This window comes from Dermacentor variabilis, chromosome 4, assembly GCF_050947875.1.
Source record: "Dermacentor variabilis isolate Ectoservices chromosome 4, ASM5094787v1, whole genome shotgun sequence".
Taxonomy (NCBI): domain Eukaryota; kingdom Metazoa; phylum Arthropoda; class Arachnida; order Ixodida; family Ixodidae; genus Dermacentor; species Dermacentor variabilis.
In genome coordinates, this window is record NC_134571.1 from 185,796,301 (window position 1) to 185,814,628 (window position 18,328).

The following is an 18,328-nucleotide window of genomic DNA, read 5'->3' on the forward strand; positions in this document are numbered from 1 at the left end:
GTCAGTGAGCATGCATTGCAGTTGGTCCCCTGAGTTACTAAGCAAGGCAATATCATCAGCGAATCGCAAGTTACTAAGGTATTCTCCATTAACTCTTATCCCCAATCCTTCCCAATCCAGGTCTCTGAATACCTCCTGTAAACACGCTGTGAATAGCATTGGAGAGATCGTATCTCCCTGCCTGACGCCTTTCTTTATTGTGATTTTGTTGCTTTCTTTATGGAGGACTACGGTGGCTGTGGAGCCGCTATAGATATCTTTCAGTATTTTTACATACGGCTCGTCTACACCCCGATTCCGCAATGCCTCCATGACTGCTGAGGTTTCGACTGAATCAAACGCTTTCTCGTAATCAATGAAAGCTATATATAAAGGTTGGTTATATTCCGCACATTTTTCTATCACCTGATTGATAGTATGAATGTGGTCTATTGTTGAGTAGCCTTTACGGAATCCTGCCTGGTCCTTCGGTTGACGGAAGTCTAAGGTGTTCCTGATTCTATTTGCGATTACCTTAGTAAATACTTTGTAGGCAACGGACAGTAAGCTGATCGGTCTACAATTTTCAAGTCTTTGGCGTCCCCTTTCTTATGGATTAGGATTATGTTAGCGTTTTTCCAAGATTCCGGTACGCTCGAAGTCATGAGGCATTGCGTATACAGGTTGGCCAGTTTCTCCAGAACAATCTGCCCACCATCCTTCAACAAATCTGCTGTTACCTGATCCTCCCCAGCTGCCTTCCCCCTTTGCATAGCTCCCAAGGCTTTCTTTACTTCTTCCGATGTTACCTGTGTTACCTGTGGGATTTCGAATTCCTCTAGACTATTCTCCCTTTCATTATCGTTGTGGGTGCCACTGAATAAATCTCTATAGAACTCCTCAGCCACTTGAACTATCTCATCCATATTAGTAATGATATTGCCGGCTTTGTCTCTTAACGCATACACCTGATTCTTGCCAATTCCTAGTTTCTTCTTCACTGCTTGTAGGCTTCCTCCGTTCCTGAAAGCATGTTCAATTGTCTCCATATTATACTTGCTTATGTCAGCTGTCTTACAATTGTTGATTAACTTCGAAAGTTCTGGCAGTTCTATTCTATCTGTAGGGTTAGAGGCTTTCATACATTGGCGTTTCTTGATCAGATCTTTCGTCTCCTGCGATAGCTTACTGGTATCCTGTCTAATGGAGTTGTCACCGACTTCTATTGCACACTCCTTAATGATGCCCACAAGATTGTCGTTTATTGCTTCAACACTAAGGTCCTCTTCCTGAGTTAAAGCCAAATACCTGTTCTGTAGCTTGATCTGGAATTCCTCTATTTTCCCTCTTACCGCTAACTCATTGATCGGCTTCTTATGTACCAGTTTCTTCCGTTCCCTCCTCAGGTCTAGGCTAATTCGAGTTCTTACCATCCTATGGTCACTGCAGCGCACCTTGCTGAGCACGTCCACATCTTGTATGATGCCAGGGTTAGCGCAGAGTATGAAGTCTATTTCATTTCTCGTCTCGCCATTCGGGCTCCTCCACGTCCACTTTCGGCTATCCCGCTTGCGGAAGAAGGTATTCATTATCCGCATATTATTCTGTTCCGCAAACTACTAATAACTCTCCCCTGCTATTCCTAGTGCCTATGCCATATTCCCCCACTGCTTTGTCTCCAGCCTGCTTCTTGCATACCTTGGCATCGAAGTCGCCCATCAGTATAGTGTAATTTCTTTTGACTTTACCCATCGCCGATTCTACGTCTTCATAGAAGCTTTCGACTTTCTGGTCATCATGACTGGATGTAGGGGCGTAGACCTGTACTACCTTCATTTTGTACCTCTTCTTAAGTTTCACAAGACCTGCCACCCTCTCGTTAATGCTATAGAATTCCTGTATGTTACCAGCTATATTCTTATTAATCAGGAATCCGACTCCTAGTTCTCGTCTCTCCGCTAAGCCCCGGTAGCACAGGACGTGCCCGCTTTTTAGCACTGTATATCCTTCTTTTGGCCTCCTGATTTCACTGAGCCCTATTATATCCCATTTGCTGCCCTCTAATTTCTCCAATAACACTGCTAGACTCGCCTCACTAGATAACATTCTAGCGTTAAACGTTGCCAGGTTCATGTCCCAATGGCGGCCTGTCCTGTCTACTTGTCTACTTTGGTCTACTCGGCTGCGTAATTTTTAAATGAGAGCAGCAGTGAAGACACAGAAGCTTCCTTCTGACCATCAATTTTCCGATCTGATGTATAGGCTCTTTGACTATGTCTGAAACAACCGTAGAGACTCGTGAGTGCATGTTGTTTTCATAATTATGTTGAACAAGTATCACATGTAACTTTGTTTTCCCCACCATGGGTTGCTTTTATCCATGAGCGCTTCAACACCACATGTACAAATTATTACGAACAATACTTCAAGATTATGTGGAGTTTTAACTCACACAAAAGCACAGCAGTCAACTTCAGAACAACCTTCAAACGAAACTTGAATAGATGTCTAAGCCCTTACATTCTGAACACTACTTGTTGAAGTGCCCTTATTCATTACTGCACAATATTCTACAACACTCCACATTACTGTACAGCACTGTACAGGAACTGAACAAAGCATGTAAAAGTTCCAATGCCAGTTGAACGCACACAAGGCAACTTTGCTTGTACAGGAAATCTGATCAAATGTAATAAAGTGAGATGAGGCTAAAAATAAACCAAGTGCCTGCTGCAATTAGTAAAAACAAATGTTCCCTGTACGATAGGAACTTGCTCGTTTTCACATTTGTGAAGCTACTGCTTTCCTGCATGGCACGGGCTGGTATTGACTGGTATTGACTCCAACAAATCGTTATAATTATTTTGTGCAATTCGATTTACAAAATTTGTGAAATGGGAACGAACAAGGGGTATATTTTGTACATATCAGATTTTTTTTTTTACTGTCAGTACTTAAAGTAATAATAGCAAATTTTCCATTTGTGCTCGTTGAGGTGCTTCTTCAAAGTTTTATAAAGAATTTTCAAAAATTGCCTCAGTAATTATTACTGCTTGCATCCATTCAAACATCAGTGATCAGGCTATAATTTGATGTATCGCAGTACATGTTGCCATTACGTCTTGAAATAAGATGTTAAAACATAAAAGCACAAAAATGAACACATTTAATGAAAGTTGAGAGTGAATGAACTCCAATCAAAATTTATTTTTGAGAAACCCGACGTTTCGGAGCCTGACCGGCTCCTTCTTTAAGGGTGCAGTGGCATGAGGCGGCATGAGGCGCAGCGCAGTGCTTGCGTGCGTTTTTCAATGCTTTGACAGGTGCACAGAGACTTTGTGCAGCCCTTCGAAATGGGCGGCGGGAAGTGTTTCTGACGAGTGATTGATGTTTTTCTGATGTCTTTTGAATGTTCTGGGACTCCAAACAAACACAGTAGTGTAGAATTAATATACAGCAGTTATGCAAAAAATGTGGGTAGCCGATATTCTAGCCGAGTTTAAGAGGAAGAAAGGTTGAGCTGGTCACATAATGCGCAGAGCAGGCAACTGGTGCTTGATTAGTGACAGAATAGGTGTAAACGGATAGCAGAGGGTTAGGTGGAGTCGGACTAGGAAATTAGCAGATCAGTTCAGCTGTCGCAAGACTGAGGTCGCTGGAGTGAAAATAGTAAGTAGCCTGATGACACACTAGACAAACGTGAGATAGTGCGAGGATATCTTTTTCCTTGCTCCGAACAAACCAAAGGGAGTCAAGCGATTGTGTGCTACGAAGCATAGCCCCTACACTAACAGCATTATGCAGGCGATTACCATAATCTGCCACATGATGAAATTAGACCAAGGTGGGTACACTAGAAAAGTCGGTGAAACTCCCAGTAAAAGCAGGTCCCCCCCCCCCGAACAATTTCTATCTAAGTGCTTTCAACAGCACTGAACCTTACAAACTTGTAAACTTGCTTTTGTACCTCTGACATCTAGTAAGTGAGCTTCAACTTCAGTGATGTTGCGCCAAAGAAAGAACAGGTATTGCTCCAGCCAGTTTTGTATCCAGCCAACTGCTCAAACACTGCTCACCACTCGACACTAGCAAAATGAACAGAAGTAAGAAATAACTGGTACAAAGAGCAACAAAATACTGCCCGACTTCCTGCTGCACATGCGCTTCTAATTTTCTGCAAGGATCCGGAATTTGCCACTGGCGCTGCCAGTTATACAGCAGCTGTGTGCCCCATACCAGAAAATAATAAAAAGAAAGCTTAGAATGAAACAACTGGCCCAATGCCAAAACAGCTTTATGTAGAAAGCATGTAGAATATGGAAGCATGGCTGCGACTGGGGCTAGCTGATTGTACAGAGATGGATTTGAGGCGCGTTGGACACAAAATGCTATCATGCATTTTCCTTGTCATATTTGGCTTCCCGAAAAAGCAGACACAAAACAAGGCACACAAGCGCACCTTCTGTTGCACAAGAATTAATGATGCACACACCCAGGACAAACAATAAGAGCACAGTAAGAGCACTGCCCACATATTCTAGCCCTTTTTCAGAGAAAACGGCTGCTGCTGCTATGTTTGGAACAGTAGGTAGAGAATCGGTGCTGCTGTCACAATTCATGCTCTTTCAATTACTCCATGCAGAGTGTCCCCCTAACCACCTTTCTTCTACTGTTTTAATTTGGGTCAACAGCAGCCCCACATCAACTGCTTGCCGCTTGAAGATATCTGCAGCGGAAGAAACGGCCATTAAGCAACAGTTACACTGCTCATGAGCAAACTCATTAATATGCATTATATTAATATATTATGTCCTATAGATGACTTTAATATACATGTATTAGGTGCTATCTCATGCACACTATAAGTTAGACTTTTCCCACAGCAAGTAATGATAAACTGTCTGATAGCATGAAGCGAACAGACCTAAGATGCACACATGCCAAGGTGGAAAGCAAGAGCCAAGAGAAACGAAGAAAGCTACTCGCAGAGCCCAAAATTACTCAATAAATCCTATTACTTGAACACAAAATTGAGAATGGGCACCACTTGTCAGATGTGCTAATGCAACAGGAGACCCACACTTATATTAAGGCCAGACAGGTCGGCCTCGCCTAGGCGGCTGCTCTGGCTTGCCCCACCTTGCTCCCGGAAATGGGAAATGTCAAAGAGGGTTCCGAGAGAACAAAGTAGGGGTGGAAAGCAAGTAGCAGAACGGTGTGTATGAGCATGCGGATGACAGAATTAGTAAAGGCCACAAATCAAGATTACTGCTGCGCATGGCACAAATGGCTTGACAAAAACGAGCTGCCCTTGCATTAAAGGTTTTGTACCTGCAACAATGATGCTTTCACGTGCTCTGCTGACCTTGCTGGGTGTGTCGCAGCTGGCATAACCTCGCATACTAAGTCTGCAACACTAAGTCAAACTAAACAGACAGCCAACACTTAGATGTATGTTGTGAACAAAGGCCGCATTCCAAGGCAATCACTTTGGGAAAAGTTTTTTATTTCACGAGGCTTGGCACGAGTAACACCGAACACATTGGAATCCACAGTCGTCAGTGTTTCTGGCACTGTGCAAAGACAATGCACTTGGCACTGCACGAAGAATGCTGTTGTCTGTAGATGCCAATGCATGTGATGGTGTCAGAGAATATGGACCCAGGTCACTTTTATCAGAAATTGATCTCTGTTATGCAAGACGTGTCAGACATTGGATGATTACACCTTCAAATTCCTGAAAGGGCCCCATTTAGCATCACAGATTGCAGCAATGACAGAGCCAGTCCAGCTAATTGTACATGATTAGGAAAGGACAGATTTGGTTTGGGCAGTATAAAAGAAAATCCAACATGAGCCATTTTTTGTGCGCCTTTCTTGCATAAAAAAGGACTAAACATTTTGGCTGGGTCATGAAGGCTTTGCATACATTTATAAATTCAATGAGTAATAAACTTCTACCTTAAAAGAGAAAACATATTAAGATCATCACACAACGACATCATCAATGTCACTTTGGGCAAGTCTGGTCTTCACAAGTGGTTTCATTGGTGAATAAGTGATAATTCACCATGAAACAAAAGACTAGCATGAGTAATGTGTGTGTCCAAATATATTTTTTGTTTTTAAGCGAACTTGCCGAGGTCAACAAAACAGCACAGCAAGCATTTCACTGTGGCCAATTCTCCTGCATGAAAATCCTCACTATGTGTACAAACATGGCTGGTTTCTCATACACTAAAATGGCCACAATATGTACAATATGTGCACTGGCACTTAAGACAGAATCGCAATCTTTTCACACTATCAATTTATTTTACCACATGTTTGAAATACCTCCGACAAAGTGTCCACTACATTAGCATTTTCTCGAGGACTTCGCTGACTATTTTCATGAGAATTCTTTAGTGGTCTACGACAATGGACATTCATGCTCAGGGAAAAATGAAGTTTATAGCAGCCCATAATTTTCAATGACTGCTATCAGAAAGCTGCTAGTAAATTTGGACACACTATCAGATTTGGTTTAATCACATGTTTTGCGATATTCTGACCGCCCGGCCAGGCCCACACTCACAAGGCCAGCAAAAGACACCACTCTTCGCGAATTGCATTGGTTCAGTTGAAAACTTGTCCTCCTCCTAACAAACCACTAGCTTCGCATATCGTAAATACCCATTTTTCCAATTTAAAGCAAAAGGGGGAAAAATTTTACTTTCTTTTCTTCTCCTGAACTGACAAGTTATATGGAAAGTCAAGGTCTTGCCTGATTGCAGACACAGTATTTGAAGCAAGGCTCCATTAGGTAGAAAATTGGCTTATGTGCGCAGCAAACAGCTCACACATTATCCTACAGACATTGTCATTTGAGCTGAAGTTTCCATTTGCCAATGTGGCACTTGAATTCAGACTCCCAACTGTTATTAAAAGGGCTGTGCAGCCCAAGTGTTGCCTAAGCCTCCGGCACCTTAGCAAGAGCAACAAACACAGAAACAAGCAACAGCAGAACAATGGGACGAACAGCACCCTTCCTCAAACGCAAAAAAGCTGGCCCCATGTTAACAGCCCATTGCGTGCTACCCCGAGCAGCCTACAAAGATTACTTGGGAAACAAGCATGTGCAACCACGTGGCTGAGCAAAAACGCTTGCCTCAAGCAATCAAGACAAAACTGTTTGCTGGGATTCGTACAACGTGGCTAGCAACAATCACTACATGCACAGTGGCGGCAATCTGCGCGAGGCAAGCATGAGGCAATGCAAACGTTTTGTAACTATTTAGCACTTCAACAGTCAGCAAGGCATTTGACACTGCTCTAAACTGTCTTTCATAGTCATCTGTGCACTTTACAGGATACTAAACTAGACACTGCGACACAACCTAGCACTGCAACCCTCACCCTCCTCTCTCCACAACCTCCACCAAATGTATGCACACCTATGGTGTGCATACATTGCATTTTTTGCATTGCATTGCACATCTTGCATTTTTCTGTGCATCTTGTCATCGGCTACCCATTATCGTGAATGTGCCGACATATTAGGGCAAACCAACGCTGACAGACAGGACTCAACAATCAGCACTGACAAGAAGTCTCTGATGGGGCTTAGTTCATTAATTAGCTAGTCAATTAATTCCCTTGATCCTTCACGTTTCCTCCTCTTTCACTCCCCACCCCACCTTTGTCAGATGGCTGGCAGGCACTCCGCATGAGTGTTCGCACCTGTCTGTCACGCCTAGCACACCACCCAGGGCGATATCCCTCTTTCACTTTCCTCCTCTACCACCCCTCCCTCATTTTTTTTTCTTTTTTTCTCTTCACGTGCAGTACAAATAAAGGTTATTATTAACAATTCAGTCATGGTCTACACACAATTGTTAGTGGTAGGCCAGTTAGTCACATTCTAGAAACTTGTTTATAAAGACTTGTATAAATGCTACACATCAGCACGGGCATGTACCACACTCTGCCAAAAGTTCATGCAATCCAAGAGTGAAGAAGAAGCTTCTTTGCAGACTGCAGCCTAAAAAGGTGCACTGTAAGAGTGCACGCTGCCCTCAGCAAGTGTGTGAAAAAGAATTTTGTCTCATTGCCAATTATTGTGGTTGATATAAAGTTTTTAGCCATGCATTGCAACCTATAAGTAAAATGCAAATAAAGCGTAGCGGAAGCAGGCAAGAACACAATTACATATCCGTAGCCTCTGGCATGCATTGCTATGTGGCAGGTAAATCTGCACAATAATTACTGCTTCATGAACAAAGTCAGCTTCTTGCACAACCTCTGGCACTTTTCGGTCCGATTAAAGGCCCCTTTCAGTTTCACGATTTCCACACAACTGCAGATGAACAGCTCATGGCTCCACACGGGATGAGCGAGTGCCTTCTAGTAGAATACGCAGACTTAAGCTTGTGCTGTGTGAGGCTTAACATTACCTTGAATGAACAATGTGCCCTTTGTTAGTGAAATTAGGCCTCTTAACAGTGATGCTGTGTTGCAATGATACAAATCTATCCACACACTTGGCTTGCCTTTAGGAGTGATAAACTACCATACACCTGCAATGCATCAAGTTTCTCAGAAATGTCCATACGATGTGGTCATGTTCCCTGTAACAGTGCACAGTTTGTGGCACCATTTGTATATGTGGTTGTGCAAGAAGTGTCTCACACTCACGAGAGCATATAATGGCAAAATCAGACATTCACCCGTTCGTAGCAATTACTACAAAGGAAACCCATATGGGTTCTTCGAAAGAAAAGCCTCGCAGTTGAAGAAAAATTCATCCTGGTCCGGGACGAATTCTTCAATTCTTCAAACGCGAGGCTTTTCTTTTGAGGCACCCATACGAATTTCCTTCGTAGCAATTGCTACGAACTGGTGGATGTCAGATTTCCCCTTTATTAATTACTTCTCTCCACCTTGCGGGTTTCCGCAGAACTATTACGTCAAACTGATGAGAGCAATTACTCACAGTTCATGCCCAGCATGCTTGCCACTAAATCGGCAAAGAAAGCCAACTCAGACTTTTAATAGGTAAACAATAGGATTACATAATGGGCATGAGTGATGCAGCAGTATCATGAGGTGGCCAGCCCAGCCCTCGCAACTGAAACAGCTGGACCTCTAGATTCCGCAGCGAGGACGCTAAGTGTGGCTGGCAAGCACTGATAATGCAGAAAGCCACTCACAATGCATGCAAGAGACAAGAGTGAGTCCACTCACGTGCTGTCACAAACAAGCCTGCCTGCACATTGCCCCTGTCTCGAGTAAGCAGAGTCAGGCTGAGCGTCACGATGTGGAAGGTTATGAGGCCCATCAGCCATGGTTCTGTCCAGTCCACCTGCAGGGAGAGCCAAAGTGTTTGCGCACACTAGTTAAAACACAAGTGCGCCTCTGTGTTCTAAAAACGCAAGCCATACTTTGCTCGTCACAGACATTCAAACATGTGCTACTTCATATTTGTCATCGTAACCTCATGGCAAAGACCAACAGCAAAAAGCACAGCTGCACAATTTAATCGTGACTGCTTGACTGAAACAAGTGCAGCAGTAAGACAATGTAGGCTCCCGTGCCCAACCAGCACGGGTGTGGGCCCTGAGCTCTCAAGTCCGGGATCATGATACTGTAAGTGGTGAGCATGGACCTCTTCGCACATGGAATTTTCACTGGTTCCACAAAGTGACTGCGGAAACTGCTTGCAAGGGACCTGCACCTCAACAGTTCTACAACTGTATGCCTCGCAAGGTTTAATGCTGACTTCCCTTGACCCATTCCTGCACAGGTGGCTTGCACGTGACATCACGGACAGTAACTGGAGCACAATTCGTAGCTTCCACAGCGCTGTCAGAGAAAAGCAGATCAGAGCATGGCCCAGCTTTTCACAGTGCTAGCCGTCCTCCAACCTGGCAGCCAGGACAACACCTGTGCTAAGCCATGGCAAGCGCCATGGCTTAGCACAGGTGCACACTTCCTACAAATAATTAGGGTGGCAGGCCAATGTGCAATGAAACAGACAACTGAAATATTGCCCAGGGCTTCCCAGACTGCAGTTGAACTGCACAAATGAACAAACACCTTGCGCCTCCACATGTAATAAGCAAGGAGCATGTAGCAATGTCCGGGTGAGCATCAATTTTCTCAGTTTCATCCATCATACTTCATCTGCAGTGCTCTACATTTTACAACATCACAGAGATAGCTGTGAAATCTTGTCTACCACTGCTGATGTGTTGCCGACTGGTACTGGCCGGTGTGCCAGATTTCTAGTCACCCTGGGGTTCTTGCCAGCAATGAAAGCTGATGAGGCCATGAATTATTACGAGTGCCATTCCACGCCAACTGTCCCAACCTCGGCACTCAGCCGTTGGCGAATTTTTAAAGAAAATGTGACACCTTCTGGAATAACAAGAAACGTCTTTTCACAAAACATATTTCACTGAAAAAGCTCCCTACCAGCGCATGCACCACATGAACTCTGTTGTAAGGCACGGCACAATGCATGATAAAATGCATTGCTGAAAAACATGGTCCTTACACCAAACAGCTTTCATCAATCGTTGGCCATTTCTGTGTTGTTGTTTTATGCAGTCTCAAACATGTGAAAAATAGTCCTTTCCTGGTGTTTTCTTTACAAGTACGGCTTGCATTGAAATCTTGCACTTAATATCAACCAGGTAACTGTCCAAGGTTTCTTGCATTGTGAGAAAAAGAAAGTTCTTCAGATGGATATATCCCGTGGCAGTACAAATAGATACTGAATTTGTAAAAAAAGTTTTACCATATGTCTAGCCAGTGATAAATTACTGAGGTGCTCCTAGCAGAAATATACTGCATGGCCCATGTGATAATACACATGTATTGCCTCTTAACTATGAAGGCTCTGCAAATTATTGTTAAGTGAGAAAAACATTTCTTACCTAGCATCCCAGCTTTTTCAAAGTCTGCTTTGTGTTTCACCTTTATCGCAAAGCACCCATGTAGAAAATATGAGTTGCGTGGCTGTGAGCATTCATGCATTCGCATCTGTGCTTGGGAAACTACAAGTAGCCTTAAATAAGACAAAAATAAGAATGCTTAATGGAATGTGTTCAACCATGTGTCGCTATCTGCTGACAGGCCACGTGGAGTCTGCAGACTTGACATCCGGAAACACATGGACAGCGATCTGTTCACTGCTCGATTTTCTGTACCACAATTTTAGGACAGGGAAGAGCACAATAATTAACAAGAATATCCATTGCCTTAATGTGACTAATTTGCTACTTAAAAGCCACCACTATCTGGTTTGGAGATTACTGCTGTACCAACATCAGCATTCCATGACTTTTCATTGTGATGTTATGCTTTTCTGAACAAATTATGTGAAGTTAAGCCCTGTTGCAGCATTTGTTAGATGCATAAGCTGCAGCATCAAGTAGATGCAATGTGTGTTACAGAGGCCCAACTGCTGCAATGTTCTGGGGTGCTGTTGACTGAAAATAATTTTGGAGCTACAGCACCAAGCCATCGTCCTTTACTAGAATAAAAAAAAAAATAATGTGTGGGTAGCTCTTGTGTCCTTCAGCAGGGCTGTAGACAATGAAAGGAACTAATCTTATCTCAATTCAGTAAGTCATCAAAAGAAGCAGAGGGTCCAAAATGGCTCTATTATACACACGGATCAACAGCCATCTAAGCAGCGTACGAAAAGTGCAACCCTTCACGCAGAGATCAAGGTGCATGTGTACACCCTTGCTTCACTTGAAGGGAAGGAAATTGTACAACACATTCCACACACATCACATATTGATGGGTTATGCAGACTATGTTCGAATGCAAAAGAGAGTGGCTTGGACAACAAAGGACATTACACTCTCGACACATGTAAACAGACGATTCAACTTGAGTGAGCTGGGTTCATGCAAGCAAGGTTCAAAATAAGCTAAGCAAGATGAAAAGCAAATAGAGAAAAATATGAAGTTAACCTAGACTTATCAAGGTTACGCCACTAGAATTGGAAATAGGGTGGTTTCCGGAGCAGAGGCTTGGTAAACCAGTAAACTCGCACGAATGAAAAACAGGTGGTGATTCGACCAATTGAAATTCCCGCACGAGGAACCTGTGAAATTGTATTTATCAGTGCCTATTCACTAGCGAGTGTTTAGCAATGAACAGTACCCACTTCTGTAGCAGAAGAGCTATGGCATTCTGTTGCTAAGTGCAAGGTCACAGGTCAAATTCCCAGCGACAACAGTTATACCCTGATGGAAGTGGAGCGCTCAAGTGCTTGCCTGCTAAGCACTAGGCATACGCTGCACAATGAGACAGGGCTTCATCAACTGCACCAATACTCACTCTGACCAAATTCTGCAACAACATCCCTAAACCGAACTTGCCAATCTTGAGAAAGGTACAACACCACTTAAAGAGGGGTACTGACACTAAAATTCTAACTCAATATATCCGGTACATTAGGCGAGCTCATAGGTACCATCTGTAAAGTATCCATAACAAATGCAGCTTTGGATTCATTTTAATTTAATTTTGAAGTTCATGCGAGCGACAAATTGGAAAAAGCAGCACCTATCAGGTTAGTCATCAGCATAGGTCCTATTTGTAAACAGTGTGACATCACGAGTTTCAGAAATCGATTTCGGTGATATGCGACATCATTGGCTTCTCTTGCCATTCGGAAGACGTTTCAGCACTGTTTGCATGGGCTGTCTTGTACTCGCCACACATGAAACGCGTGTGCAAACTCCTCACCACTTACGGATTACCAGTACTGTGGCCGGAAGTAACAAAGCTGGTGGTGACATCTTGCGACAATTTGTCAAACTACAATGCAGTCAATTTTGGTGCGTGTGTGTGTGTGTCAGTGTTTCTGGCGAAGAAAATTGTAGATGTGTGGTATGTTAACGATTATGTTGCTATCAATGCTTTACACCAGCAGTTTGGTCGAATATTGTACCCAGCAAACCCCAAATGGTAAGGAGCTTGCAGGCATGCTATAACGTAGCTAAAGCTCTCTAACACTGGGATCATACTGCATAGTGGACTTCTGCACAATGAAGCATTACGATGGTGCATCACTGCATACACCACCCACCAAACTAGCAGACGAAACAGGAGATGGCATGGTAGACAGTGTGCTAGCATGCATCACATTTCATTTTCATTTCATTTCATTTTATTTGTGCCCATTTACAAGCAAATGGAGGGGGCCAAGGTAAAAGCTGCTTTTTGGCAGCTTGAGTGGTCCCTGGCCTCCTTTACATATTGGCAGAGCGGTGGCAAAGAACACTTTCAGAAATGAAAAAAGTAAAGAACAGTGGGTTACATCAAATAAATTACATTTCTTTCATTGAATGCATATGGTTTTACGGAATCATGGCGATTCAAATGGTAGTTTTCACCATACAGATGAGCTCTGATGGTGTCAGGGCATGGATGTCAATACCGGCTTCTAGGTAAGAATTTAGTAGCCGTGGCAAGGTATTTGCGACCATTTGATGGCCGTAATTTGTCCTCGAGAAGGGTATGAGCCATTTTTCATGGCTGCGCGTCTCATATGTGGGTGTATTCTCTTTTAAGTTTGCTATATTTGTAATTAAGTTGCTTCTATTTTTTACCTGAAAGTAGTAGGTGCGTAGGAGGGTTTGTTTGTAGAGATGATGACTTTTTGTTATGTTGTACTTGGTAAAAAGATTCTCAGTGTGTGAGTTGTAGGGCACATTTGCGATAGCGCGTATTATCTTTTTTTGCATCAATAGTATTTTAGAGTGATTGTAAGCTGATGTCGTGCCCCATACAAGATGGCAGTAATTTACATGCGAGGCAAACAGTGCATTATAAATGATCAATTTAACTGGCATTGGTAAAAGGTAGCGATTTCGATGTAGTATACCTGTTACGCGGCTCAGTTTCTGCAGTACAAAATCCACGCGCATGCTTATGGGATCCTCTCTGTTTACGAGCATTCATCTTAGGTCACGGGGCACAAAGTGCTCTCCGAAATCTAAAGCACAACTGGTCGTGAGACGCAAGCATATTACTAAAGAACTGTTGTGCACTGGAGCAAACAAGTTTCTTTAATGTAATTACTGGGTCAATAGCTACTGATTAAGCCCATAAAACAGAGCCCAAAGAATGTTATGTCAGTACTCCTTTGCATATTTTTCTCACTTGAAACAAAATTTATGTTTGGTAATTATCACCTTTCTGAGCTGAGAGGCAATGCAGAGCAAGCGGCAGGCATAACTTTACTAGCAGCACATGTGTTTTATCAGCTGCTAAACACACAGCAAAACAATTTAATTTTTGGAAATTCATCGTCATTTGTTCACCTCACTGAGAAATATATCTGAAAACATTTTCTGTGTACAGTGCAACACCTGGACACTTTGTTGATATAAAACATAACCCTTTGATGCAACTTAAGGGAGTACTGACAGAAAATGTTTCTTGTTTTTATTTCATTATCGGACAGCTGTTGGCCCTGTAGTTGCGCTATGAAGCCTCGACTCCTCAAGAGCACCACAAATAATTAATCACACCACCTTCGGTGCGACCAATTTTCAAAACAAGCGCCAAGTGCAGTGAAAAGGGAGACTAATCACGTATCTGAAACCTAATGTGGCAGTCTCGTGGCACCACACACCACTGACACGTACGCTACGACTGTTTTGCCAAAAGCTTAGTCCATCAAGCAAAAGAGGACAGCAGATTCCCCTGCATTTCCAAGAGAAGTGCAAAAGTGGAGTGGCCAAGTTGGCCGTTTTCTGCGACACAATCCTTGCATGGCCTTCATTCAACGACCGCACTGGGCTGACTGGTGAACTCACGAATTGTTTGCGACACCAAACGACCCCCACAATTTCACTTTCGGTGATGTCACTGATCTGCCTTTCTCACGTCTGAGGTGGGTGTTTTGAATGGATCACACAAAAGGTGCTGCAATTAATTATTTGCGGCAGTCTCAAGAAACTGAGGTTTTGTGCCATAATTATGCAGTTGACAGCTACTTAAGAATAAAAATAAAAACAAATAAAATAAAAGAGCAATGGGTCAAAAATTAGTGTCAGTAAAAGGGGGGGGGGGGTATGGTAGAGTGAATGGGTTACCTTGGTTTTACCCATCATAAGTACTCTTGCGCATGTTAATACAAATTTCTGCATGATGCATTGGAATGGCCTTTAGCTTGAATTTCAGTAGTTCATCCAATGTGGCACTTCTAATAGCTTTTTTTTTCCCTGGAAACTATTGGCAGGATGGTCATTTAGATCGGCAATTATGTTCCGCATGTTACTGTCTCCAAATAGAACTTGCAGAATGTTGGTTTGTACAAGCATCATCAAAGAAAAAAAAATAGCGGCAGATCCAACACACCCGCATACAGTGAAGCTTTATCCATAAAGAGTGCAGAAACCTGCGTAATTGCCATGACAGTGCACGGTCGTGCACTGCATTGAATTGCTGTGCCGGGGGACCGAGATTCGATCCCACCATCCTTTTTTTTTTTTGAAGTGTGAGCTATCGTCAAGACAGCAGCAGAATCCAGTAGCCACGGTCGGGAAGGCCAGGATCCGGGAGGGTTTGCAAAGAAAGCTTCGCTCTAAAGCACTGTTCGCATTTGTCGTGACCCACTGTGGTAGCTTAACGGCTATGGCATTTTGCTGCTGAGCTCGAGGTCACAGGGTCTATCCCAGCTGTGGTGGCAGCATTTCGATGGCAATTAAATGCAGTAACGCTTGTGTGCTCGGGCTTAGCTTAGGTGCATGTTAAAGAGCACCGGACGGTCAAAATAGGCCTGTTTCATAATGAGATCATGCGTCTGGCACATAAGACCCCAGAATTTATTCATTTCATCAATGCTTGTTGCCACCTTAAAAGAGGAGCTTCAGGAGTTCATTTTTTTTACAAATATGATATAAAGAATTTCTTACTATTTTACAATTAGATTGTTTGCAATACAATGTAGTACAAGCTGTGCACAAGTTTCACTATAAGCTGGAGAGTAGGTTTACAGAAAAATGACATAAAAAATGTTTAAAGATGAACAAAAATAGCATTTTGATAAAAATTCAGTTTTATGTTTCTCTGTTTATTACAGGTGTTAAGAGAGCTCCAGCAGAATGCACGCAATTTCTCGCTTTTATTCCTTCATTCCTGAAAACTTTCTTGAGGCTTTTTTTGTTTTTGTCATTTGTTGCCTGAGAAGGAACTCTGCCTTGTCACCCTATCCCTTATCAGGGCAGGTGACGCTCTTGCAGAACGCACATGGTTTGATGCAAAATACACTTAGAACAGCATTTCATGCTGTGCTTTGATGAATGTTCGCTTCCCATGTGCTTTCAGCCATGCGAGGGCACAACAAAGAAATACACAGGCAAAATTGGGCAAACATCAACAAAACAGGCAAGTGCATGCAATGCACTACACTGGCCAGCTCACTACGAAAATTTGCAGTGAAAATTGATGAACAAATCATAAACTAAATATATTTCGAATACCAAGTTGCATTATTCAAAAAACAAATACTCCGACCAAAACAAACCAAGATGACCTGTAAACACAAACTGCATTTTTAAATGTCAGGGTGCGCAGCCTTTGTGTCGTTTCTAAATAGTTTAGAGTGGCATCCACATTCACTGTTGCACTATCTTGTTCCTCGGCTTATGTACCATTTTGGGTGTTATAGCCTAAAAATAAATTTTTTCGTGGGTTTACCCTACCTTTCCACCACCTTGAAACAGAGGAACCTCCCAAAAGTAGATGATTTTGCCCATATTCCAGAGCATAAAAAAAAAAAAGAAATAACTAGCAATTGATGAAAGCTTAGGTGTGAGGCTTATGATCATTTTCCAAAGAAATAAAAGTATCTATTAATGAAATAACTGTGTTTTTGGCAATGCATTTTATCACACATAGTTTCATGCCTTAAAAAAAAGTTCAGATGGTGCTTGCATCTGTAAAAAAAATTTTTACACTAAATACCTCGCGAGGAGAATTTCCGTGTTAATCTGAAAGGCCCTGAATTTCCTTACATTGCAGTTGGTCAAACACCACACAAGGTTGGGACAGTTGGGATAGAGATAAAACTGACACTGACTATTGCATACAGCTTTTGCTCGCGCACCTCGGGATCTTAATTGAAAGAGGCTTCCCAACAGACCACCTAAATTTGATATATGCCTGCACATGTCAGTGTTGTACTTTCAGGAGTGGTTTGGACTCTCTATTTCTATGCCACGGCCTGTATACTAGGGAACACCAAGAACACCTATATAACCACGGATGAATGATTTTCAGCACTACACATACTTGCATCTGAGTGGCTGAAAGGTGCCTTACTTCAGTTATGTACCTCACATCTTTTCTACCTTGTCTGCTTTAAAATGCAAGGGTTTCGTGCCAACCTGGCCAACTGAAAACCTAGCTTTCAGAACTACATAATGGTTTAGACACCATTACCACAGTGTGCTGCTCTCACCGAAATGCCATACTTCAATATGTCGACCAAAATGTTTACTAATTAAATGTATGTTCACTTTAAACAGCGCAAAAAAAAAAAAAAGATGGACAAGGAAGGGCACAGGACCTGCGCTGGCCCTGTGCTCTTCCTTGTCCGTGTATGTTTTTTTGTGTGTGTGTGTGTGCTGTTTAGAATGAATGATCCGCTCCAACCAGCTTGCGCCCAATCCCTTCTAAATGCATGCGATCGGCTGAGACGACGTGTCGCACCAAATCACCACAAACGGACATCAAAAAACTGCGCGTATCAGAAAAATATGGCGCTCTAAACAACTGGCAATGGTGGGGCAAAAAATAAAAACCCGTCCCTCTTTATTACACGCGTGGCTGCAACAGTGTCCGTGTACTCGATCGGTAGCCTGCGCCTTGCTGTGCGGCCAAGAATCATGAATCAACGCGGCGAAAACAATCGGCGCAGCACGTCGCGCCTCGTTGTTCGAGCAACGTGCAACCGACGGCGATGAGAAAAAGCTCGGTGCTTTGTGCATCGCGAGCGGCAAAGAAGTCTGCTGGTCAACGCGCTCTGTTGAGTTGGCGCAAAACAGACGATAGCGCACAAGCTGCCACGGCAGACATGGCTCGAACAAATGTGTCGTCTTACTTCTCTAATCATACGGCGCAGACACCTCGGCTAACTTTTTTTTGGCAACCGCCGCGAAATCCGCTGCCAGATAAGCTGGTGGACGCCGAAACAGCGCGGACGACACGACGCTGTGGGTTCAAACTGATAGCACCACAAAGCGCGCTGTCATCGCAGAAGCAGCCCGGATGAAGCCAACACAGAACGCAAAGCAGGCAAGCCGGCCTACAATGCAGCCAAACAGCTGCAAACGGC

The 18,328-nt window shown here is 43.1% G+C and overlaps 1 protein-coding gene across 1 annotated transcript in view; it reads right to left on the reverse strand.

Annotated features, from left to right (window-relative positions):
* The window catches only part of Tmem18 (transmembrane protein 18), a 31,336-nt gene that overhangs the window by 12,297 nt on the left and 711 nt on the right, over positions 1-18,328 (reverse strand). Inside the window, exon 2 of the mRNA XM_075690716.1 lies at positions 9,205-9,322. Within this exon, the coding sequence (XP_075546831.1) occupies positions 9,205-9,322 (118 nt within the window). The remainder of the gene's footprint in view (positions 1-9,204; positions 9,323-18,328) is intronic.